Source organism: Tachyglossus aculeatus, chromosome 5, assembly GCF_015852505.1.
Source record: "Tachyglossus aculeatus isolate mTacAcu1 chromosome 5, mTacAcu1.pri, whole genome shotgun sequence".
Classification (NCBI taxonomy): Eukaryota; Metazoa; Chordata; class Mammalia; order Monotremata; family Tachyglossidae; genus Tachyglossus; species Tachyglossus aculeatus.
The window spans coordinates 8,250,822-8,276,557 of NC_052070.1; the positions used below are offsets into that span (position 1 = coordinate 8,250,822).

Consider the following 25,736-nt stretch of genomic DNA (forward strand, 5'->3'; position numbering starts at 1 on the left):
GTATTTATTGAGCGCTTACTATGTGCAGAGCACTGGACTAAGCGCTTGGGAAGTACAAATTGGCAACATATAGAGACAGTCCCTACCCAACACTGGGCTCACAGTCTAAAAGGGGGAGACAGAGAACAAAACCAAACATACTAACAAAATAAAATAAATAGAATAGATATGTACAAATAAAATAAATAAATAAATAAATAGAGTAATAAATAAATAGAGTAATAATAAATAGAGTAATAATAAATAGAGTAATAATCATTAACACACATTACATTAATAATCATTAATACATTACACATTAATACATTAGTACATCAATACATTAATAATTAATTGATACATTAATAATCATTAATACACATCATTAATAATACACATCATTAATAAAATAAATAGAATAATAAATAGGTACAAATAAACACAAGAGCTGTGGGAGGAGGAGCAGAGGAAAAGGGGGGGGACTCCACCCGACCCCAATTGCTCTATCTGTGGTGGTCACCCGGGTCAGCAAGTTGTGTCTCTGCCCTTGTTCTGTTGGACTCATTCGCTCATTTTTATTGAGCGCTTACTTTGTGCGGAGCACTGGACTGAGCGCTTGGGAAGGACAAGTCGGCAACAAAGAGAGACAATCCCTGCCCGCAGCAGGCTCACAGTCTAGAAGAGGTGGGGGGAGACAGACGGCAAAACAAGCAAACAGGCCGCAGCGGCATCATTAGAAGTAAATGGAATTATAGATATACACACATCATTAGTGAAAATAAATGGAATTATAAAATATGCTCAAATAGAGCCAAGTGCTGTGGGGCGGGGAAGGGGGGAGAGGGGAGGGAGGGAGTGGGGGTGATGGGGAGGGGAGGGGGAGCAGAGGAAAAGGGGGGTTTAGTCTGGGAAGGCTAAGCTCTTGGACTCTCCCAAGCGCTTAGTACAGTGCTCTGCACACAGTAAGCGCTCAATAAATACACTTGACGGACCGACTGGCTCGTGGAGCGGACAGTCCAGTAGGGGAGGCGAACAGGTACATGGTTCTTAAGTGGAATTAGAGGAAAAAGCTAGACATGGCTGACAGTGATAATAATAATAATAATAATGGCATTTGGTAAGCGCTTACTATGTGCAAAGCTCTGTTCTAAGCACTGGGGAGGTGACAAGGTGAACAGGTTGTCCCACGGGGGGCTCACGGTCTTAATCCCCGTTTTACAGATGAGGGAACTGAGGCCCAGAGAAGCGAAGGGAGTTGCCCAAAGTCACCCAGCTGACAATTGGTGGAGTCGGGATTTGAACCCGTGACCTCTGACTCCAAAGCCTGAGCCACGCTGCTTCTCTCAGGGAGACGATCTGCTTAAGTAGCAACAGTCAGGAGAGATGAACAGATTCGTTTGGTTGGTATATTTTTCATGGTATTGGTTACCATTTGTAGAGAAGCAGCAGTGGCTCGGTGGCAACAGCCCGGGCTTTGGAGTCAGAGGTCACGGGTTCAAATCCCGGCTCCGCCAATTGTCAGCTGTGTGACTTTGGGCAAGTCACTTCACTTCTCTGGGCCTCAGTGACCTCATCTGGAAAATGGGGATGAAGACTGTGAGTCCCCTGTGGGACAACCTGATCACCTTGTAACCTCCCCAGTGCTTAGAACAGTGCTTTGCATGTAGTAGGCGCTTAACAAATACCATTATTATTATTATTATTATTAAGTGCCTACTATGGGTCAAGGTCTGGGGTAGATACAAGATCATCAGATCGGACACACAGACTTTGCCCCCCACCGGGGCTCATAGTCTAAGGGGGAGGGAGCACAATATCGAATCCCCATTTTACAGTTGAGGAAACTGAGGCACCAAGAAGCGACTTGCCCGAGGTCACGTGGCAGAGCCGGGATTAGAACCCGGGTCCTCAGACTCCTGGATCTGGGCTCTCTCCACTTGGCTACGCTGCTTTCTGAAATCGGGGGAGAAAGGCATTCCTTCAGTCGTATTTATTGAGCGCTTACTGTGTGCAGAGCACTGTGGAGAGTACAATTGGGCAACACATAGAGACAATCCCTACCCAACGACGGGCTCACAGTCTAGAATGAATAGAAATAATAATAATAATAATGGCATTTATTAAGCGCTTACTATGTGCAAAGCACTGTTCTAAGCACTGGGGAGGTTACAAGGTGATCAGGTTGTCCCACGGGGGGCTCCTTCATTTTTCATTCATCCAGTCGTATTTATTGAGCACTTACTGTGTGCAGAGCACTGGACTAAGCCCTCGGGAAGTCCAAGTTGGCAACCTATAGAGACGGTCCCTACCCAACAGCGGGCTCACAGCCTAGAAGGGGAAGACAGAGAACAAAACAAAACATATTAACAAAATAAAATGAATAGAATAAATATGTACAAATAAAATAAATAAATAGAGTAATAAATCCGTAAAAACGTATATACATATATACAGGTGCTGTGGGAGGGGAAGGAGGTAAGGCGGGGGGATGGAGAGGGGGAGGAGGGAGAGAGGAAGGAGGGGTCTCAGTCTGGGAAGGCTCACAGTCTTAATCCCCATTTTACAGATGAGGCCCAGAGAAGTGAAGAGACTTGCCCAAAGTCCCACAGCTGACAATTGGCGGAGCGGAGATTTGAACCCATGACCTCTGACTCCAAAGCCCGGGCGCTTTCCACCGAGCCACGCTGCTTCTCCAATAAGTAATCAGCATAAGTAATAATATAGTAGTAGATAGTAATTAGTAATAGTAATAAAAAGTACTAAAATAAGTAATCAGTAAATCCGTAAGTCCCAAGAGGGCAGCTTTGGTATCAAGCCATCAATCGTATTTATTTATTGAGCGCTGACTGTGTGCAGAGCACTGGACTAAGCGCTTGGGAAGTCCAAGTTGGCAACATCTAGAGGCTCCCGAAATCTTTAAATGAATGGCTTATCAATCAATCGTATTTATTGAGCGCTTACTGTGTGCAGAGCACTGTACTAAGCGCTTGGGAAGTCCAAGTTGGCGACATATAGAGACCGTCCCTGTCCAACAGTGGGCTCACAGTCTAGAAGGGGGAGACAGGCAACAGGTGGACACCATCTGGTTTGCGGGGGAAGGCAGAGGGGGGAATTAATTGGGGAAAACTTCATGGAGGAGGATCTGACGTTCATTCCCGGGACGTGATGATCTGCCCCATTCCTGCCGTGTGACCTTGGGTGAGTCACTTGGCTTTCCTGAGCCTCAGTTACCTCATCTGGAAAATGGAGATCCGATCCCTGCTCTCTCTCCCTCTCAGAACGTGAGCCCCCGTGCGGGACGGGAAATGTGTCTGACCTCATCTAATCCCGGCTCCACCAACCTGTCAGCTGGGTGACCTTGGGCAAGTCACTTCACTTCTCTGGGCCTCAGTTCCCTCATCTGGAAAATGGGGGTGAAGACTGGGAGCCCCCCCCGTGGGACAACCTGATCACCTTGGGGAAGCAGCGTGGCTCAGTGGAAAGAGCCCGGGCTTTGGAGTCCGAGGTCATGAGTTCAAATCCCGGCTATGCCAGTTGTCAGCCGTGTGGCTTTGGGCAAGTCACTTCACTTCTCTGGGCCTCAGTTCCCTCATCTGTAAAATGGGGATTAAGATTGTGAGCCCCACATGGGACAACCTGATCACCTTGTATCCTCCCCCAGCATTTAGAACAGTGCTTTGCACATAGTAAGCGCTTAACAAATACCAACATTATTATTATTGTATCCCCCCAGTGCTTAGAACAGTGCTTCACACATAGTAAGCGCTTAACAAATGCCATTATTATCATTATTAGATTAGATTAGAGCCCGGGCTTCAGAGTCAGAAGGACCTGGCTTCTAATCCCGGCTCCGCCGCTTATCTGCTGTGTGACCTTGGGCCAGTCACTTCACTTCCCTGGGCCTCAGTTCCCTCATCTGGAAAATGGGGATGAAGACTGAGAGCCCCACGTGGGACAACCTGATTACCTTGTATCCACCCCGTCGCTTAGAACAGGGCTTGACGCATAGTAAGCGCTTAACAGATGCCATCATTATTATCACCCCAGTGCTCAGTTCAGTGCTTGGCATGTAGTACTCCGATTATTATTCATTATTATAACCACCCAAAGAGCTAAACTCCCGCGTGGGCATTTTAATCCATCCAGATCCGGAACCCTTCACACTCCCGAGATTCCCAAGAACGTAGGGCCAATCATTCCAGCTCCACTTCACTTATCTGGGCCTCAGAGAAATGTCAAATGGGGGATTCAGGGGGTCCTGATGATCTTGTATCTTCGGAGAAGCAGCGTGGCTCAGTGGAAAGAGCCCGGGCTTTGGAGTCAGTGGTCATGGGTTCAAATCCCGGCTCCGCCACTTGTCACCTGTGTGACTTTGGGTAAGTCACTTCACTTCCCTGGGCCTCAGTGACCTCATCTGTAAAGTGGGGATTAAGACTGTGAGCCCCACGTGGGGCAACCTGATCACCTTGTAACCTCCCCAGCGCTTAGAACAGTGCTTTGCACATAGTAAGCGCTTAATAAAAGGCCATTATTATTATTATTATTCTCTGGGCCTCAGTTCCCTCATCTATAAAATGGGGATTGACTGTGAGCCCCCATGGGACAACCTGATCACCTTGTAACCTCCCCATTGCTTAGAACAGTGCTTTGCACAGAGTAAGCGCTTAATAAATGCCATCATCATTTTTATTATTACCCCAGCGCTTAGTACAGTGCTTGGCACGGAGTAAGCCCTTCGCAAATTGCACAATTATTATAATTATTATCATTATTGTTAGCCCAGACCTGAGACCTCTCCCCGGTTTGCTGTTAGCGGGCCGCATTTGCGGAGGGCTCCCGAAGTCTTTAAATGAATGGCTTATCAATCAATCAATCGTATTTATTGAGCGCTTACTGTGTGCAGAGCACTGGACTAAGCGCTTGGGAAGTACAAGTTGGCGACATATAGGGACGGTCCCTACCCAGCAGTGGGCTCACAGTGAGAAGCAGCGTGGCCTAGTGGCTAGAGCCCAGGCCTAGGAGTCAAAAAGTCCTGGGTTCTAATCCCGGCTCCATTTGTCTGCTGGGTGACCCTGGGCAAGTCACTTCACTTCTCTGGGCCTCAGTTCCCTCCTCTGTAAAATGGGGCTGGAGACGGTGAGCCCCCACGTGGGATGGGGACTGCTTGGATTCCCCCCCCCCCCCCACCAAGCGCAGAGTACAGTGCCTGGCACAGAGTGAGCGCTTCACAGACCCCATCGTTATCATTATGATTATTATTTCCGAGGCGCCGGCCGGGAAAGGGCCGGTTTTCTGTCCCGCGGCAGAGCGTCGAGGCGCAGCGTCCGTGGCGGCCGCCTTTCGCTGTGGTCTCTGTCGCCGTCGTGTGTGTCGTGTCGGTTTCGGTGGTGTCCTGGCCGGCTGCTTTATCTCTGCAACTTTTCCCTTTCTCTCCCCACCTGGGCTTCCTCCGTCCAAGGCGCTTTGCTCCGATTCTGACCGCATGTCCCCCTAGTAAGTATAGAGAGGCTCCTTTCTCCTCCTCCTCCTCCACCACTTCCTCTTTCTTCCTTTTTCACACTCCTCTTTCTGCTCCTCCTCCTCCTCTTCCTCCTCCTCCTCCTCCTCTTCCTCCTCCTCCCCTTCCTCCATCACCTCTTCTTCCTCTTACTCCTTCATCTCCTCCTCCACCTCCTTTCTTCTCCTCCTTCTCTTCCTCCTCCTTCTTCTCCTCCAATTTCTTTCTCCTCCTTTCTCCTCTTCCTCCACCTCCTCTTCCTCCTCCACCTCCTCTTTCTCCTCCTTCTTCTCTTCCCCCTTCTCCTCCTCCTCCTTTTTCTTCTTCACCTCCTCTTCTTTCCTTCTTTTCCCCCTCTACCTTCTCTTTCTCTTCCTTCCTCTTCTTCCTCTTCCTCCTCCTCCTTCACCTCCTCTTTCTCCTCCTCCTTCTCTTCCCCCTTCTCCTCCTCCTCCACCTCCTCTTTCTCCTCTTCCTCCTTTTCCTCCTCTTTCTCTTCCTTTCTCTTCTTCCTCTTCCTCTTCCTCCTCCTCCTCCTCCTCTTCCTCCTCCTACACCTCCTCTTTCTCCTCCTCCTTCTCTTCCCCCTTCTCCTCCTCCTCCACCTCCTCTTTCTTCTCTTCCTTCTTTTTCTCCGCTACCTTCTCTTTCTCTTCCTTTCTCTTTTTCCTCTTCCTCCTCCTCCTCCTCCTCCTTTGCCTCCTGCTCCTCTTCTTCCCTCACCTCCTCTTTCTCCTCTTCTTCCCTCACCTCCTCTTTCTCCTCCTGCTCCTTCTCTTCCCCCTTCTCCTCCTCCTCTTCCACCTCCTCTTTCTTCTCTTCCTTCTTTTTCTCCTCTACCTTCTCTTTCTCTTCCTTTCTCTTTTTCCTCTTCCTCCTCCTCCTCCTCCTTTGCCTCCTCCTCCGCTTCTTCCCTCACCTCCTCTTTCTCCTCCTCCTCCTTCTCTTCCCCCTTCTCCTCCTCCTCCTCCACCTCCTCTTTCTTCTCTTCCTTCTTTTCCTCCTCTACCTTCTCTTTCTCTTCCATTCTCTTTTTCCTCCTCCTCCTCCTCCTTTGCCTCCTCCTCCTCTTCCTCCTTCACCTCCTCTTTCTCCTCCTCCACCTCCTCTTTCTCCTCCTCCACCTCCTCTTTCTCCTCCTCCTCCTTCTCTTCCCCCTTCTCCTCCTCCTCCTCCTCCTTCACCTCCTCTTTCTTCTCTTCCTTCTTTTCCTCCAATACCTTCTCTTTCTCTTCCTTCCTCTTCTTCCTCCTCCTCCTTCACCTCCTCTTTCTCCTCCTCCTTATCTTCCCCCTTCTCCTCCTTTTCCTCCTTCACCTCCTCTTTCTTCTCTTCCTTCTTTTCCCCCTCTGCTTTCCCTTTCTCTTCTTCCTTCCCCTCCTCCTGCACTTTCTCTGCCCCAGGGATGAGGGACGGGGCGGTCGGGGGGCTCCTCTCCCAGCCGCCCACTTTTCCGTCTGCTTTGGGGGTCCTCCCCCCCAACCCTCCCATCTCCCATCCCCGTGGGCCTTGCAGACTAACGGAAACCGCGTGTCCTTTGCCGGTGGGGAGGGGTCCGGGTGACCCCCAGCGGGGTCTCCGTGGGCCGGGCGGGGGCCCAGGGGCAGGCAGGCAGGTGGGCGGATGGACGGACGGATGGAGGATGGACAGATGGGCTGCCCGGAGCGGCCGGCAGGAAGCCGGGCCCTGAAGCCTCCCCATCCAGTAGCCCTGCTGGCTTCTTTCATTCATTCAGTCGGATTTATCGAGCGCTGACTGTGTGCAGAGCACTGGACTGAGCACTTGGGAAGTCCAAGTCGGCAACAGATAGAGACGGTCCCTACCCAACGACGGGCTCATGGTCTAGAAGGGGGAGACAGACAACAAAACAAAACATGGAGACAGGTGTCAAAACCATCAAAGTAGATCAATAGAATTATAGATATAGGCACATCATTAATATTCATTCAATCGTATTTATCGAGCGCTGACTGTGTGCAGAGCACTGGACTGAGCACTTGGGAAGTACAAATTGGCAACAGATAGACGGTCACTACCCATCAGAGAAATAGCGTGGCTCAAGTGGAAAGAGCATGGGCTTTTCTAGTCAGAAGTCATGGGTCCAAATCCCTGCTCTGCCAATTGTCAGCTGTGTGACTTTCGGCAAGTCACTTAATTTCTCTGTGCCTCAGTTACCTCATCCGTAAAATGGGGATGAAGACTGTGAGCCCCCGTGGGACAACCTGATCACCTTGTAACCCCCCAGCGCTTAGAACGGTGCTTTGCACATAGTAAGCGCTTAATAAATACCATCATTATTATTATTATTATTATTACCCAACGACGAGCTCACAGTCTAGAAATGGGCTCACAGTCTTGTGTTCTTCGAGGGCCCCTCCCCTGGCCGTGCCAATGCCCCGGGCCTGCCGGGAGCGATGGAGCAGACCCCGGCCTGGAAAGCCTTCCGGTATTCCCCCCGGCTTCCAAAGGGCACCCGGGAAGTGGCCCGCGGGTCCGGTCTGTCCAAGGGCAGCGGAGGGGGCCGGGCCGGGCCGGGCCTGGCCGGACCCTCAGGGGTCTCGGTGAGGCCTGGGGCAAATCCGCCGGCCTGTGGAATGGCTTCCCTCACATCCATGGGGCCTGCACGGGGGAGGAAGACCAGGAGGTGCAGAAGGAAGAGAGGAAAGAGGAGGAGGAAGAGGAAAAGGAAGAAGAGAAAGAGGAGGTGGAGGAGGAGGAGGAAGAGGAGAAAGGAGGAGAAAGAAGGTGGAAGAGGAGGGGGAGGAGGGAGAGGAGGAAGAAGAGAAAGAGAAAGTAGAGGAGAAAAAGGAGGAGGAGAAAAAAGGAGGTGAAGGAGGAAGAGGAGGAGGAGAAGAGGGAAGAGAAGGAGGAGGAGAAAGAGGAGGTGGAGGAGGCAGAGGAGGAGAAAGGAGGAGAAAGAAGGTGGAAGAAGAGGGGGAGGAGGAAGAAGAGAAAGGAGGAGAAAGAGAAGGTAGAGGAGAAAGAGAAGGTAGAGGAGAAAAAGGAGGAGAAGAAAGAGGAGGTGAAGGAGGAGGAGGAGGAGGAGGAGGAGGTGGAGAAAGAGGAGGAGAAAGAAGGTGGAAGAGGAGGGGGAGGGGAGGTGGAGGAGGAAGAAGAGAAAGGAGGAGAAAGAAGGTAGAGGAGGAAGAGAAGGAGGAGAAAGAAGGTAGAGGAGGAAGAGAAGGAGGAGAAAGAGGAGGAGAAGGGGGAAGAGAAGGGGGAGGCAAATGAGGTGGAGGAGGAAGAGGAGAAAGAAGGTGGAAGAAGAGGGGAGGAGGGGGAGGAGGAAGAAGAAAAAGGAGGAGAAAGAAGGTAGAGGAGGAAGAGAAGGAGGAGAAGAAAGAGGAGGAGAAGGGGAAGAGAAGGAGGGGGAGAAAGAGAAGGGGAAGAGAAGGGGGGGGAGAAAGGAGGTGAAGGAGGAAGAGGAGGAGAAAGAAGGTGGAAGAGGAGGGGGAGGAGGAAGAGAAAGGAGAAAGAGAAGGTAGAGGAGAAAAAGAAGGAGGAGAAGAAAGAGGAGGTGAAGGAGGAAAAGGAGGAGAAGGAGGAGGAGAAAGGAGGCAAATGAGAAGGAAGAGGAGAAAGGAGAAAGAGAAAGTGGAGGAGGAAGAGGAGGAGGAGGAGGAGAAGAGAGGAGGAGGAGGAGGAGGAGGGGGTGGAGGAGGAGGAGATGAAAGAGGAAGAAGAGATGATGGAGGAAGGGGAGGAGGAGGAAGAGGAGGAGGTGGAGGAGAAAGGAGGTGAAAAAGGAAGAAGAGGAAGTGGTGGAGGAGGAGGAGAAAGAAGAGGTGGAGGAGAAAGGAAAGATGAAGGAGGAGGAGGAGAAGTTGGAGGAAGAGGAATGAACAAGGAAGAGTAGGAGGAAAGGGAAGAGGAGGAAGAAGAGGAGATACAGTAGCTCCTTTCCTTGCGTGCTCTGTTTCCTGCATGCCCGCACCGCATCGCTGCTTTTACGTTCGTGTCTCCCCATGAATCGGTCGATCCGTCGGTGGTATTTATTACGTGCTTACCGTGGGCAGAGCGCTGTACTGAGCGCTTGGCAGAGTCCGGTCCAACAGAGTTGGTAGACACGTTCCTCGCCCACCAGGACCTTCCGTTCTCGAGGGGCAGATCAGATGGGAAGTCAATCAATCAATCGTATTTATTGAGCGCTTACTGTGTGCCGAGCACTGGACTAAGCGGAGCGAAGCCCCCGGGCCTTCCTTCGCTTTGGAGGGCGGCGGGGGGATTCAGGCTTGGGTCTCCGCGTGGACGGGCCCGCCTTCTGGCCCAAATGAACCACTTTGGAAAGCTTCTTGGACCATTCATTCAGCCCATCCTATTTATTGAGCGCTTACTGTGTGCGGAGCACTGGGCTAAGCTCTTGGGAGAGTCCGATACAACAGTAAACAGATCCATTCCCTACCCGCAATGCGTTTACGGTCTAGAGCGTGAGCCCGTTGTTGGGTAGGGACAGTCTCTATATGTTGCCGACTTGTAATAATAATAATAATAATGATGGCATTTATTAAGCGCTTACTATGTGCAAAGCACTGTTCTAAGCGCTGGGGAGGATGCAAGGTGACCAGGTTGTCCCGCGGGGGGCTCTCAGTCTTCACCCCCATTTTACAGATGAAGGAACTGAGGCCCAGAGAAGTGAAGTGACTTGCCCAGTCACACAGCTGCCAATTGGCAGAGCCTGGATTTGAACCCATGACCTCTGACTCCAAAGCCCGGGCTCTATCCACTGAGCCACGCTGCTTCTTCCCAAGCGCTTAGTACAGTGCTGTGCACACAGTAAGCGCTCAATAGATAGAGAAGCAGCGTGGCTCAATGGAAAAGAGCCCGGGCTTTGGAGTCAGAGGTCATGGGTTCAAATCCCGGCCCTGCCAATTGTCAGCTGTGTGACTTTGGGCAAGTCACTTCACTTCTCTGTGCCTCAGTTACCTCATCTGTAAAATGGGGATGAAGACTGTGAGCCCCACGTGGGACAACCTGATTACCTTGTAACCACCCCAGCGCTTAGAACAGTGGTTTGCACATAGTAATCGCTTAATAAATGCCATTATTATTATTATTATTATTCTCTGTGCCTCAGTTACCTCATCTGTAAAATGGGGATGAAGACTGTGAGCCCCACGTGGGACAACCTGATTACCTTGTAACCGCCCCAGCGCTTAGAACAGTGCTTTGCACATAGTAAGCGCTTAATAAATGCCATTATTATTATTATTATTATTATTATTATTAATAGATAAGATTGAATGAATGGAGGGGAAGGCAGTCGTTAAGTAGAAAGAAATAAATGACAGAGGTGGATATAAATGAGCCCTTTGTGGGCAGGGAATGTGTCTTCCGTTCTGTTGTACTCTCCCAAGTGCTTAGTTCAGTGCTTGGCACATAGTGAGTGCCAAATACCACCGAATAAGTTCTGTGCTGGGGGATGAATAAAGGGAGCAAGTCAGGGCGATGCAGAAGGGCGTGGGAGAAGAGGGAAGGAGGGCTCAGTCAGGGAAGGCCTCTGGGAGGAGGCGGACGTTCAAGAAACCAGGTGGGAAGGCTCAAGAATCAATCTCCATTGAATAAGCACTCGCTGTGCGGTAAGCACTGTGCTAAGCCCTGGGGGGCTGTCAAGATGATCAGGTCAGGCACTGATCTAATCAACATGAACATCAATCGTACTTGTAAATATGTACAAGTAAAATAAGTAGAGTGATAAATCTGTACAAATATATATACAGGTGCTGTGGGGAGGGGAAGGAGGTAAGGCGGGGGGGTGGGGAGGAGGAGAGGAGTATATATTTACTCTGTATTATTAATAATGTGTATATAGCTATAATTCTGTTTATTCTGATGGTATTGACGCTGTCTAGTTGTTTTGTTCATTCACTCATTCAATCGTATTTATTGAGCGCTTACTGTGCGCAGAGCACTGGACTAAGCGCTTGGGAAGTCCAAGTCGGCAACATCTAGAGACGGTCCCTACCCACCAGTGGGCTCACAGTCTAAAAGGGGGAGACAGACAACAAAACCAAACATACTAACAAAATAAAATAAATAGAATAGACGTGTACAAGTAAAATAAATAAATCAATAAATGGAGTAACAAATATGTACAAACATAAATACAGGTGCTGTGGGGAAGGGAAGGAGGTAAGATGGGGGGGTGGAGGGGGGACGAGGGGGAAATCCTTCCTAGCTAGTCCCAGGCTGTTTCCACTACGCCACACTGCCACCCAACTTCCTTCCCTTCCCTTTGGAAGTATTTGTTGAGCACCCAACGAGTGCAGAGCAATGGACACTGGGCCCCTACTTTGCGCAGAGCACTCCGCCGAGCACTCTGCCGCATGCAGAGTACTGTCTTGGGCGCCCACGGTAGACAGAGCACTGTACTAAGAGCCCCACTGTATGCACCGGGTGCTTCATTTCATTCACTCAATCGTACTAAGAGCCCGTTGTATGCACCGGGTGCTTCATTCATTCATTCAATCGTATTGATTGGGCGCTTACTGTGTGCGGAGCACTGGACTAAGCGCTTGGGAAGGACAAATCGGCAACAGATAGAGAAGGCCTCTACCCAACAACGGGCTCTCAGTCTAGAAGGGGAAGGCAGAGAGCATTTTGCATCGTAGAGAATTTATTTAGAGAATTTGGAACCGTAGAGAATTTATTAAGAGAATTTGGAATCATCATCATCATCATCAATCGTATTTATTGAGCGCTTACTATGTGCGGAGCACTGGACTAAGCGCTTGGGTAGTACAAATTGGCAACATATAGAGACAGTCCCTACCCAACAGTGGGCTCACAGTCTAAAAGGGGGAGACAGAGAACAAAACCAAGCATACTAACAAAATAAAATAAATAGAAAAGATATGTACAAGCAAAATAAATAAATAAATAGAGTAATAAATATGTACAAACATCTATCCATATATACAGGTGCTGTGGGGAAGGGAAGGAGGTAAGATGGGGGGATGGAGAGGGGGACGAGGGGGAGAGGAAGGAAGGGGCTCAGTTTGGGAAGGCTTAGATTATTAATGTAATAATGTAATAATGGCATTTGTTATGCACTTACTATGTGCAAAGCACTGTTCTAAGCGCTGGGGGAGGATACAAGGTGATCAGGTTGTCCCCCGTGGGGCTCACAGTCTTAATCCCCATTTTACAGATGAGGGAACTGAGGCTCAGAGAAGTGAAGTGACTTGCCCAAGGTCACACAGCAGACATGTGGCAGAGCCGGGATTCGAACCCATGACCTCTGACTTCCAAGCCCGGGCTCTTTCCACTGAGCCACGCTGCTTCTCTATAATATCATCATCATCATCATCATCAATCATATTTATTGAGCGCTTACTATGTGCAGAGCACTGTACTAAGCACTTGGGAAGTGCAAATTGGCAGCATATAGAGACAGTCCCTACCCAACAGTGGGCTCACAGTCTAAAAGGGGGAGACAGAGAACAAAACCAAACATACTAACAAAATAAAATAAATAGAATAGATATGTACAAATAAATAAATAAATAAATAGAGTAATAAATATGTACAAACATGAGATATAGTAATAAATATTACTATATTTATTTGTTTTATTTGGACATATTCCCCCTTCTAGACTGTGAGCCCGCTGTTGAGTAGGGACCATCTCTAGATGTTGCCAACTTGTACTTCCCAAGCGCTTAGTCCAGTGCTCGGCGCACAGGTAGCGCTCAATAAATACGATTGAATGAGTGAATGAACAAAACAACTAGACAGCGTCAATACCATCAGAATAAATAGAATTATAGCTATATACACATTATTAATAATATAGAGTAAATATATGCTCCTCTCCTCCTCCACATCCCCCCCGCCCTACCTCCTTCCCCTCCCCACAGCACCTGTATATATATTTGTACAGATTTATCCGTCTATTTATTTTACTTGTACATATTTACTATTCTATTTATTTTGTTAATGATGTGTATCTAGCTTCATTTTTATTTATTCTGGTGACTTGACACCTGTCCCCACGGTTTGTTTTGTCGTCCGTCTCCCCCTTCTAGACTGTGAACCCGTTGTGGGGTAGGGACCATCTCTAGATGTTGCCGACTTGTACCTCCCAAGCGCTTAGTCCGGTGTTCAGCACACAGTAAGCGCTCAATAAATACGATTCAATGAGTGAATGAATGAATGTACAAATAAAATAGCGTAATAAATCTGTACAAATATACACAAGTGCTGTGGGGAGGGGAAGGGGGTAGGGCAGAGGGAGGGAGGGGAGTGATGGGGAGGAGGAGGAGAAGAAAAAGTGGAGGGGCTCAATCTGGGAAGGGTTCCTGGAGGAGGTGAGCGCTCAGTAGGGCTCTGGGTGCTCGGAAGCAACCCATAAAAGTAGAAGGTCCTTTATGGAAAGGGAACAGGTCTTTCGACTCTGTTGTACTAGCCTGTCCTAAGCACTTAGTACATCATCATCATCATAATCATCAATCGTATTTATTGAGCGCTTACTGTGTGCAGAGCACTGGACTAAGCGCTTGGGAAGTACAAATTGGCAGCATATAGAGACAGTCCCTACCCACCAGTGGGCTCACAGTCTTAAAGGGGGAGACAGAGAACAAAACCAAACATACTAACAAAATAAAATAAATAGAATAGATATGTACAAGTAAAATGATAAATAGAGTAATAAATATGTACAAACATATATACATATATACAGGTGCTGTGGGGAAGGGAAGGAGGTAAGATGGGGGGGATGGAGAGGGGGATGAGGGGGAGAGGAAGGAAGGGGCTCAGTGTGGGAAGGCCTCCTGGAGGAGGTGAGCTCTCAGCAGGGCCTTGAAGGGAGGAAGAGAGCTCTTCATACAGCGCTCTGCATACAGGAAGTGCTCAATAATTATGATTGACTGATAGTAAGCGCTGAGTAAATACCCTGGGTTGATTCCTTCCCTGAGGAGGTGTCTATCTAAAGGCCGGGTACAGCTCGTTGTGGAAGGGGACGTGTCAGCCAACTCTGAGAAGTAGCTTGGTCTTGGTCAGAGTCAGCGGTTATGGGTTCTAATCCCGACTCCGCCACGTGTCTGCTGTGTGACCTTGAGCAAGTCGCTTCACTTCTCCGAGCCTCAGTGACCTCATCTGTCAAATGGGGAAGAAGACTGTGAGCCACATGTGGGACAACGCGTCTGCTGTGTGACCTTGAGCAAGTCACTTCACTTCTCTGAGCCTCAGTGGCCTCATCTGTCAAATGGGGATGAAGACTGTGAGCCCCATGTGGGACAACCCGTCTGCTGTGTGACCTCGAGCAAGTCACTTCACTTCTCCGAGCCTCAGTGGCCTCATCTGTCAAATGGGGATGAAGACTGTGAGCCCCATGTGGGACAACCCGTCTGCTGTGTGACCTCGAGCAAGTCACTTCACTTCTCTGAGCCTCAGTGACCGCATCTGTTAAATGGGGATGAAGACTGTGAGCCCCATGTGGGACAACGCGTCTGCTGTGTGACCTCGAGCAAGTCACTTCACTTCTCTGAGCCTCAGTGACCGCATCTGTTAAATGGGGATGAAGACTGTGAGCCCCATGTGGGACAACCAGATCACCCTGTATCCCCCCCAAGCGCTTAGAACAGTGCTTGGCACATAATCAGCGCTTCACAAATGCCATCGTTATTATGATTATTATTATTTATTCTGCTGTATCGGACTCTCCCAAATGCTTAGTACAGTGCTCTGCACACAGCAAGCGCTCAGTAAATACGCTTGACCGATAGTAAGCGCTGAATAAATACCCTGAGTTGATTGCTTCCCCGAGGAGATGTCTATCTAAAGGCCGGGAACAGCTCGTTGTGGAAGGGGACGTGTCAACCGATCCTGAGAAGCCGCGTGGCTCAGTGGAAAGAGCCCGGGCTTGGGAGTCAGAGGTCGTGGGTTCTAATCCTGACCCCGCCACATGTCTGCTGTGTGACCTTGGGCAAATCACTTCACTTCTCTGAGCCTCAGTTCCCTCATCTGTAATAAGGGCATTAAGACTGTGAGCCCCACGTGGGACCACCTGATCACCCTGTATCCCCCCCAGTGCTTAAAACAGTGCTTTGTACGTGAGCCCGCTGTTGGGTAGGGACTGTCTCTATATGTTGCCGATTTGTACTTCCCAAGCGCTTAGTACAGTGCTCTGCACATAGTAAGCGCTCAATAAATACGATTGATGATGATAGTGAGCGCTTAACAAATGCCATCGTTATTATGATTATTAGTATTTATTCTGCTGTGTCGGACTCTCCCAAGTGCTTAGTACAGTGCTCTGCACACCGCAAGCGCTCAGTAAATATGCTTGCCCGATAGTAAGCGCTGACTAAATACCCTGGATTGATTCCCTGCCCTGAGGAGGTGTCTGTCTAAAGGCCGGGACCAGCTCGCTGTGGAAGGGGACGCGTCAACCGATTGTGTTGCGTTGGACTCCCCCAAGTGCTTAGTGCAGTGCTCCGCCCACAGTGAGCGCTCAAGCAATACCACAGATCGATCCATCGATAATCCCACAGATTTCCTTCTCAGATTTCAAGAGATTTCTCCGCCCATCCGCCAAGCTAGCTCTCTTCCCCCCTTCAAGGCCCTACTGAGAGCTCACCTCCTCCAGAAGGCCTTCCCGGACTGAGCCCCCTCCTTCCTCTCCCCTCTCCATCCCCCCGGCCTTCCCTCCTTCCCCTCCCCACAGCACCTGTATATATGGATATATGTTTGTGTGGATTTATTACTCTATTTATTTTATTTGTACATATTTATTCTATTTATTTTATTTTGTTTATATGTTTTGTTTCGTTCTCTGTCTCCCCCTTCTAGACTGTAAGCCCACTGTTGGGTAGGGACTGTCTCTCTATGTTGCCAACTTGGACTTCCCAAGCGCTTAGTCCAGTGCTCTGCACGCAGTAAGCGCTCAATAAATACGATTGAATGAATGAATGAGTGTCTGCGCATGTCAAATCCCTTTAAAGCCCTCCTGAGAGCTCACCTCCTCCAGGAGGCCTTCCCACACTGAGCCCCCCTTACCTGCTTCCCCTCCCCACAGCCCCTGTATATATGTTTGTACAGATTTATGACTCTATTTTACCTGTACATATTTATTCTATTTCTTTTATTTTGTTAATACGTTTTGTTTAGTTGTCCATCTCCCCCTTCCAGACTGTGAGGCCACTGTTGGGTAGGGACCGTCTCTAGATGTTGCCAACTTGTACTTCCCAAGCGCTTAGTCCAGTGCTCTGCACACAGTAAGCGCTCAATAAATACGATTGAACGAATGAATGAATGAGTGGTGGGGAGGAAGGCCCTTTATAGACGACGTTTCAGGAGCGAGAAGCTGTCTGTCCTTGGGAGCCAGGCTCCGGGGGCCCGTGGAGAGGGGGCCGCCTTCCCGGGGGCTGCCCGCGCCCTGTCCGCGCCCTGCCCGCCATCCCCCAGCCATCCTCTCAGGCCTTCCTGCTTTTTTTAATGGTGTTTGTTAATCAATCAATCAATCAATCGTATTTATTGAGCACTTACTGTGTGCAGAGCTTACTGGACTAAGCGCTTGGGAAGTCCAAGTTGGCAACATCTAGAGACGGTCCCTACCCAGCAGCGGGCTCGCAGTCTAGAAGGGGGAGACAGAGAACAAAACCAAACATACTAACAAAATAAAATAAATAGAATAGATATGTACAAGTAAAATAAAGAAATAAATAGGAGTAATAAATATGTACAAACATATATACATATATACAAGGGCGTACTACTACTACTAATAATAATAATGATAATAATGATAGCATTTATTAAGCACTTACTATGTGCCAGGCACTGTACTAAGCGATGGAGGTAGGTACCAGATCATCTTCACGGTATCTGTTAGGCGCTTACTACATGCCAGGCACTATACTAAGCGCTGGGGTAGATACAAGATCATCTTCATGGTATCTGTTAGGCGCTTATTATGTGCCAGTCACTGTACTAAGTGTTGGGGTAATAATAATAATAATAATAATAATGGCATTTGTTAAGCACTTACTATGTGCACAGCACTGTTCTAAGCGCTGGGGAGGTTACAAGGTGATCAGGTTGTCCCATGGGGGGCTCACAGTCTTCATCCCCATTTTACAGATGAGGTAAATGAGGCCCAGAGAAGTGAAGTGACTTGCCCAAACTCACCCAGCTGACAATTGGCGGAGCCGGGATTTGAACCCATGACCTCTGACTTCCAGGCCTGGGCTCTAGCCACTAAACCACACTGCTTTGCTTTTCATTCATTCAATCATATTTATTGAGCGCTTACTATGTCCAGAGCACTGTACTAAGCACTTGGGAAGTCCAAGTTGGCAACATCTAGAGACGGTCCCTACCCAACAACGGGCTCACAGTCTAGAAGGGGGAGACCAGACAACAAAACAAAATATATTAACAAAATAAAATAAATAGAATAAATATGTACAAGTAAAATAAATGCATTCATTCAATCGTATTTATTGAGCGCTTACTGTGTGCAGAGCACTGGACTAAGCACTTGGGAAGTACAAGTCGGCAACATCTAGAGACGGTCCCTACCCAACAGCGGGCTCACAGTCTAGAAGGGGGAGACAGACAACAAAACAAAATATATTAACAAAATAAAATAAATATTACAAGTAAAATAAATTCATTCATTCAATCATATTTATTGAGCGCTTACTGTGTGCTGAGCACTGTACTAAGCACTTGGGAAGTCCAAGTCGGCAACATCTAGAGACGGTCCCTACCCAACAGTGGGCTCACAGTCTAGAAGGGGGAGACAGAACAAAACCAAACATATTAACAAAATAAAATAAATAGAATAACTACGTACAAGTAAAATAAATAAATAAATACATAGAGTAATAAATATGTACAAACATATATACTTATATAAAGGTTACTTTCCCTAATAATAATAATGATGGTACTTGTTAAGCACCTACTATGTGCCAAGCACTGTTCTAAGCGCTGGGGGAGATACAAGGTGATCCGGTTGTCCCACGGGGGGCTCCCGGTCTTAATCCCCATTTTCCAGATGAGGTCACTGAGGCCCAGAGAAGCGAAGCGACTTGCCCAAGGTCACACAGCAGACAAGCGGTGGAGCCGGGATTCGAACTCATGACCTTCGTACTCCCAGGCTCTAACCACTACACCACGCTGCTTCCCCTCAGCCTGCTTCCTCATAGCTCTTCCCCAAACAGAACCCTCTGCCTGCTCCTTCCCCTCCATTTTCTTCCTCCTCCTCCGCCACAATAATAATAATAATAATAATAATGGTATTTGTTAAGCGCTTACTATGTGCAAAGCACTGTTCTAAGCGCTGGGGACGTTACAGGGTGATCAGGTTGTCCCACGGGGGGCTCACAGTTTTTAATCCCCATTTTTCAGACGAGATCACTGAGGCCCAGGGAGGTGAAGTGACTTGCCCAAAGTCACCCAGCTGACAGTTGGCGGAGCCGGGATTTGAACCCGTGACCTCTGACTCCAAAGCCCGGGCTCTTTCCACTGAGCCACGCTGCTTCTCTATCACCCCATCACCCCAGACTTGTGACATCGCTCCTGCCACCCGTCTGGTCCCCACTTACCCCGTACAGTCAATCAATCAATGCTATTTATTGAGCGCTTACTATGTGCAGAGCACTGTATTAAGCTCCTAGGAGAGGACAGCACATCAGGCGTGACCCCCCTGTCCCACGCAGAGGCACGGATGTCGGCCCTACCGGGCGGCCGGGCCGTTCTCAAGCTCCCATCGCCCGCCTACCCAGCTCCGCCAATTGTCAGCTGTGTGACCCTGGGCAAGTCACTTCACTTCTCTGGGCCTCAGTTCCCTCGTCTGTCAAATGGGGATTAAATAATATAATAATAATGGGATTTATTAAGCACTTACTATGTCCGAAGGACTGGTCTAAGCGCTGGGGAGGTTACAAGGTGATCAGGTTGTCCCACCAGGGGCTCACAGTCTTAATCCCCATTTTACAGATGAGGGAACTGAGGCCCAGAGAAGTGACTTGACCAAAATCACACAGCTGACAGTTGGCGGCGTCGGGATTTGAACCCATGACCTCTGACTCCGAAGTCCAGGCTCTTTCCACTGAGCCACGCTGCTTCTCATATCCGCGACCATTGGCCGCCACCGTCGGCCAATGCGACGCCTGCCGACCACGGGCTCATCGACAAAAACGGGCGACCTCGGGTAATAACAATAATAATGAAGGCATTTATTAAGCGCTTACTCTGTGCAAAGCACTGTTCTAAGCGCTGGGGAGGTTACAAGGTGATCAGGTTGTCCCACGGGGGGGCTCACAGCCTTTAATCCATGAGAAGCAGTGTGGCTCAGTGGAAAGAGCCCGGACTTTGGAGTCAGAGGTCATGGGTTCAAATCCCAGCTCCACCACTTGTCAGCTGTGTGACTTTGGGCAAGTCATTTCACTTAATAAATGCCATTATTATTATTATTATTATTATTATGATGCTCTCCACTATGCCAACAATTGCCATGGGCTGCTGCTGGCAGTCATTGCTTCGCCAATAGTTGTTCCGATGCCTGCCAATGGTTCTGATTCTCGGCAAGCTGAGTAATAATAATAATAATGATGATGATGATAGTATTTGTTAAGCGCTTACTATGTGCCAAACACTGTTCTAAGCACTGGGGGGAATACAAGGTGAGAAGCAGCATGGCTCAGTGGAAAGAGCCCGGGCTTTGGAGTCAGAGGTCAGGGGTTCAAATCCCGGCTCCGCCAACTGTCAGCTGTGTGACTTTGGGCGAGTCACTTCACTTCTCTGTGCTTCAATCAATCAATCAATCAATCAGTCGTATTTATTGAGCGCTCACTGTGTGCAGAGCACTGGACTAAGCGCGTGGGAAGTACAAATCGGCAACACATAGAGACGGTCCCTACCCGACAGCGGGCTCACAGTCTAGAAGGGGGAGACAGAGAACAAAACCAAACATGCTAACAAAATAAAATAAATAGAATAGATATGTACAAGATAAATAGAGTAATAAATATGTACAAACATATATACAAATATACAGGTGCTGTGGGGAAGGGAAGGAGATAAGATGGGGGGATGGAGAGGGGGACGAGGGGGAGAGGAAGGAAGGGGCTCAGTTTGGGAAGGCTTTATTTCTATTTATTCTGATGATTTGACACCTGTCCACATGTTTTGTTTTGTGGTCCGTCTCCCCCTTCTAGACTGTGAGCCCGCTGTTGGGTAGAGATCGTCTCTATATGTTGCCAAGTTGTAATAATAATAATAATAATGGCATTTATTAAGCACTTACTATGTGCAAAGCACTGTTCTAAGCGCTGGGGAGGTTACAAGGTGATGAGGTTGTCCCCCGGGGGGCTCACAGTCTTCATCCCCATTTTCCAGATGAGGTCACTGAGGCTCAGAGAAGTGAAGTGACTTACCCCAAGTCACACAGCTGACAAGTGGCGGAGCCGGGATTTGAACCCATAATACTAATAATAATAATGGCATTTATTAAGCGCTTACTATGTGCAAAGCACTGTTCTAAGCGCTGGGGAGGTTACAAGGCGATCAGGTTGTCCCACGGGGGGCTCACAGTCTTCATCCCCATTTTACAGATGAGGTCACTGAGGCCCAGAGAAGTGAAGTGACTTGCCCAAAGCCACACAGCTGACAAGTGGCGGAGCCGGGAACCCATGACCCCTGACTCCAAAGCCCGGGCTCTTTCCACTGAGCCACGCCACTTCTACTTCCCAAGCGCTTAGTCCAGTGCTCTGCACAAAGTAATCACTCAATAAATACGATTGAATGAATGAATGAATGCCAATGCTGCTCCGGTGCCCCCACCATCCGCCCCCTCCATCCCCCCCCCACCTTACCTCCTTCCCTCCCCCACAGCACCTGTATACATGTATGTATGTTTGTACGGATTTATTACTCTATTTATTTTACTTGTACATATTTATTCTATTTCTTTTATTTTTGTTAATATGTTTGGTTTTGTTGCCTGTCTCCCCCTTCTAGACTGTGAGCCCACTTTTGGGTAGGGACCGTCTCTAGATGCTGCCAACTTGGACTTCCCAAGCGCTTAGTCCGGTGCTCTGCACCCAGTAAGCGCTCAATAAATACGATTGAATGAACGAATGAATGCCAACGCTGCTCCAGTGCCCCCACAGTCCACCCCTCTCCATCCCCCCCATCTTACCTCCTTCCCTCCCCCACAGCACCTGTATATATTTATTTCTTTATTTTACTTGTACCTATCTATTCTACTTATTTTATGTTGTTAGTATGTTTGGTTTTGTTCTCCGTCTCCCCCTTTTAAACTGTGAGCCCACTGTTGGGTAGGGACCGTCTCTAGATGCTGCCAACTTGTAGTTCCCAAGCGCTTAGTCCAGTGCTCTGCACACAGTAAGCGCTCAATAACTACGATTGATGATGATGATGATGATATATGTATATGTGTTTATACAGATTTATTACTCTATTTATTTTACTTGTACATATTCTACTTATTTTATTTGGTCAGTATGTTTTATTTTGTTGTCTGTCTCCCCCTTCTAGACTGTGAGCCCGCTGTCGGGTAGGGACCGTCTCTCGATGTTGCCAACTTGTGCTTCCCAAGCGTTTAGTCCAGTGCTCTGCGCACAGTAAGCGCTCAATAAATACGACTGAGTGAATGGGCGAGTGAACCTGACTAGGCCTCACGCCGGCCCCTCTGGTTTTCCCGCAGACGCCGCCGAGGAGAGCGATTCGGGCCCGCGGCCGGCCGGCACGGTGGTCAACGGCAAGGAGGACGAGCCCCCCGCCGGAGGGGAGAGCCGGCCCAAGGTCCCCGGAGAGCCCCGCTCCCAGGATGGCTCGCCCTCCAAATCCCCCTCCAAAAAGAAAAAGAAATTCCGCACCCCTTCTTTCCTGAAGAAGAGCAAGAAGAAGGAGAAAGTGGATTCCTGATCCGTCTCCCGACCCCCGACCCCCGACCCCTCCCTCCTCACCTCCCTTCCCCGCCAACCGCCCCGCCGCCGGTCTCCTCCCGGCCTCGGAAGGCCGGACGAGGCCCGGTGGGAAGAGAGCCGGCGCGGATAATAGTAACGGTGGAATTTCTCAAGCGCTTACTATGTGCCAAGCACTGTTCTAAGCGCTGGGGAGGTTCCAGGGTTGTCCCCCGGGGGGCTCACAGTCTTCACCCCCATTTCACGGAGGAGGGAACTGAGGCCCAGAGAAGTGAGGCGACTCGCCCAAAGTCACACAGCCGACACGTGGCAGAGGCGGGATTTGAACCCGTGACCTCTGATTCCAAAGCCCGTGCTCTTTCCACTGAGCCACGCTGGCCTTTCCCAAGGTCAAGGGGCTTCGGGCCCCGGCGACCTCCCGCCCCTTTTTGGGTTGCCCCCCGAGTGGCCGGAGCCCCCTCCCCGCCGGCCGTCCCCCTGCCCTGTGACCTGCTTGATTGGGGCGCTCACCCCATCTTCCTTTGCGAGGCCCCGGATGATGGTCGCACCCACGTCCTGTGGCCGAATCCTCCCATCTCAGCCCGCCCCGTCTAACCGCGAGCCCCCGGACACTGTCCGTGACCACTTCCTGCGGCCAAATAATAATAATAATAATAATAATGATGACATTTATTAAGCGCTTACTATGTGCAAAGCTCTGTTCTAAGCGCTGGGGAGTTTCCAAGGTGATCAGGTTGTCCCATGCAGGGGGGGCTCCCAGTCTTCATCCCCATTTTGCAGATGAGGGAACTGAGGCCCAGAGAAGCGAAGTGACTTGCCCAGCTGACACATGGCGGAGCCGGGATTCGAACCCACGACCCCTGACTCCAAAGCCCGGGCTCTTTCCACTGAGCCACGCTGCTTCACCAATCCAGCTGAGCCTGCCCCGTCCGGCCACGGGCCCGCGGATGACGGTCCCTCCCGCTTCCCGTGGCCGAGCTCTCTCAGCTCAGCTTGGCCACCGGCCTCGGGACGCGGAGCGGCGGGAAGGAAGGCCGCGGGAATCCGGGATTTGGGATGCGAGAGGCAGGCCGCCGTCCTGGCGTGGCAGCGTCTCCTGGGAACTGCGGCTCGCTTCCCGCCCCGGCCACGGGGACCACTCGCCCACCCGGGGCCGCGGTGGTCAGAATCTCCGGCCTTTCCTTGGATAATATAATAATGGCATTTATTAAGCGCTTACTATGTGCAAAGCACTGTTCTACGCGCTGGGGAGGTTACAAGGTGATCAGATTGTCCAATGGGGGGCTCCCAGTCTTCATCCCCATTTGACAGATGAGGTCACTGAGGCCCAGAGAAGTGAAGTCACTTCATTCATGCATTCAATCGTATTTATTGAGCGCTTACTGTGTGCAGAGCACTGGACTAAGCGCTTGGCTTGCCCAAAGTTACACAGCAGACAAGGGGCGGAGCCGGGATTTGAACCCATGACCTTTGACCCCAAAGCCCGGGCTCTTTCCACTGAACCACGCTGCTTCAGCAGAACAATATCCCACACTTTCCCTGCCCACAGGGAGCGTACGGTCTGAGTCAGTCCATCGTATTTGTCGAGCACTTCCAGTGTGCAGGGCGCTGGACTGAACGCCGTTCTGATTTCACCCGAAAGGCCAGACGCCCTTTCTTCTTTCGAGAAGCAGCGTGGCTCAGTGGAAACAGCCCGAGTCAGAGGTCATGGGTTCAAATCCCGGCTCCGCCAATTGTCAGCTGGGTGACTTTGGGCAAGTCACTTCACTTCTCTGGGCCTCAGTCACCTCATCTGTAAAATAGGGATTAAGATCGTGAGCCCCATGTGGGACAACCTGATCACCTTGTATTGCCCCAGTGCTTAGAATAGTGCTTCGCACATAGTAAGCGCTTAACAAATACTATTATTATTATTATTATTATTATTGTCCGTTCAGGCCGAGTTGGAGCGAGGCCAGGCCGGAGACCCATCCTCCGGCCGACCCATTGACCTCGGCAAGATGGTGCCGCCGGACATTGTCGTTCAAAACATCCAGTCGGTCGCCTTCCCTGCCTCTCCTTCGTTGCCTTTCCTCAGGGCTCGGGCCCGGGGGGACATTTCTAGCCTGTGAGCCCGCTGTTGGGTAGGGACCGTCTCTATATCATCATCAATCGTATTTATTGAGCGCTTACTCTGTGCAGAGCACTGTACTAAGCGCTTGGGAAGTACAAACTGGCAACATATAGAGACAGTCCCTACCCAACAGTGGGCTCACAGTCTAAAATATGTTGCCAACTTGTAATAATAATGATAATAACGGCATTTATTAAGCGCTTCCTATGTGCAAAGCACTGTTCTAAGCGCTGGGGAGGTTACAAGGTGATCAGGTTGTCCCACGGGGGGGGGGGGCTCACAGTCTTCATCCCCTTTGTACAGATGAGGGAACTGAGGCCCAGAGAAGTGAAGTGACTTGCCCTAAGTCACAGAGCTGACAATAATAATAATGATGATGGCATTTGTTAAGCGCTTACTATGCGCAAAGCACTGTTCTAAGCGCTGGGGGGATACCAGGTGATCAGGTTGTCCCGCGTGGGGCTCACCGTCATCATCCCCATTTTACAGATGAGGGAAGTGAGGCTCCGAGAAGTTGGAACTTGGACAAGGTCACACAGCAGACGTGTGGCGGAGCCGGGATTCGAACCCATGACCTCTGACTCCAAAGCCCGGGCTTCTTCCGCTTCTCCAAAATTTTATCTCAGCCCTTCCAGGTGATTTATTCTAAACCCTCCTGTGTATTTACAGGTTTTTAAAAATTCTCCTACCAGAGAGCGGATTAGAACCCAGACCTCCAGCCTTCCAAGGCTGTTACCTTTCCTCTAAGCCACCACAGGCCTCACCAAGCGCTTAGTCCAGTGCTCTGCACACAGTGAGCGCCCAATAAATACGATTGAGTGAATGACTGAATGAATTTCCCCGCGCCACGGTCTCGTCCCGGGACCCGCCGGTGGCTTTGTCCGTCGTTTCACGGTGAAGGTTGAAAAAGCGACCCCGGTTTGGTCCCCCGCTCTTCCCAGACCCCGTTGAAGAGAGATTATAATGATGAAGGTGATGATAACAACTGTGGGATTTGTGAAGCGCTTACTATGGGCCAGCCACAGTACTAAGCGCCATGGGAGATACGAGGTAATTGGATTGGACACAGATTATTCATTTATTCATCCAATTGTATTTATTGAGCGCTTACTGTGGGCAGAGCGTAATTGGATTGGACACAGATTATTCATTTATCCGTCCAATTGTGTTTATTAAGCGCTTACTGTGGGCAGAGCGTAATTGGATTGGACACAGATTATTCATTTATCCATCCAATTGTATTTATTGA

General features: G+C 49.6%; 1 protein-coding gene across 1 annotated transcript in view; it reads left to right on the forward strand.

Moving 5' to 3' along the window:
• ADD2 (adducin 2) overlaps positions 1–22,584 on the forward strand; it is a 161,423-nt gene extending 138,839 nt beyond the window's left edge. The window contains exon 16 of the mRNA XM_038747162.1: positions 22,155–22,584. Coding sequence (XP_038603090.1) covers positions 22,155–22,375 — 221 coding nt within the window. The 3' untranslated portion in view covers positions 22,376–22,584. The remainder of the gene's footprint in view (positions 1–22,154) is intronic.
• Positions 22,585–25,736: the final 3,152 nt, after the last annotated feature.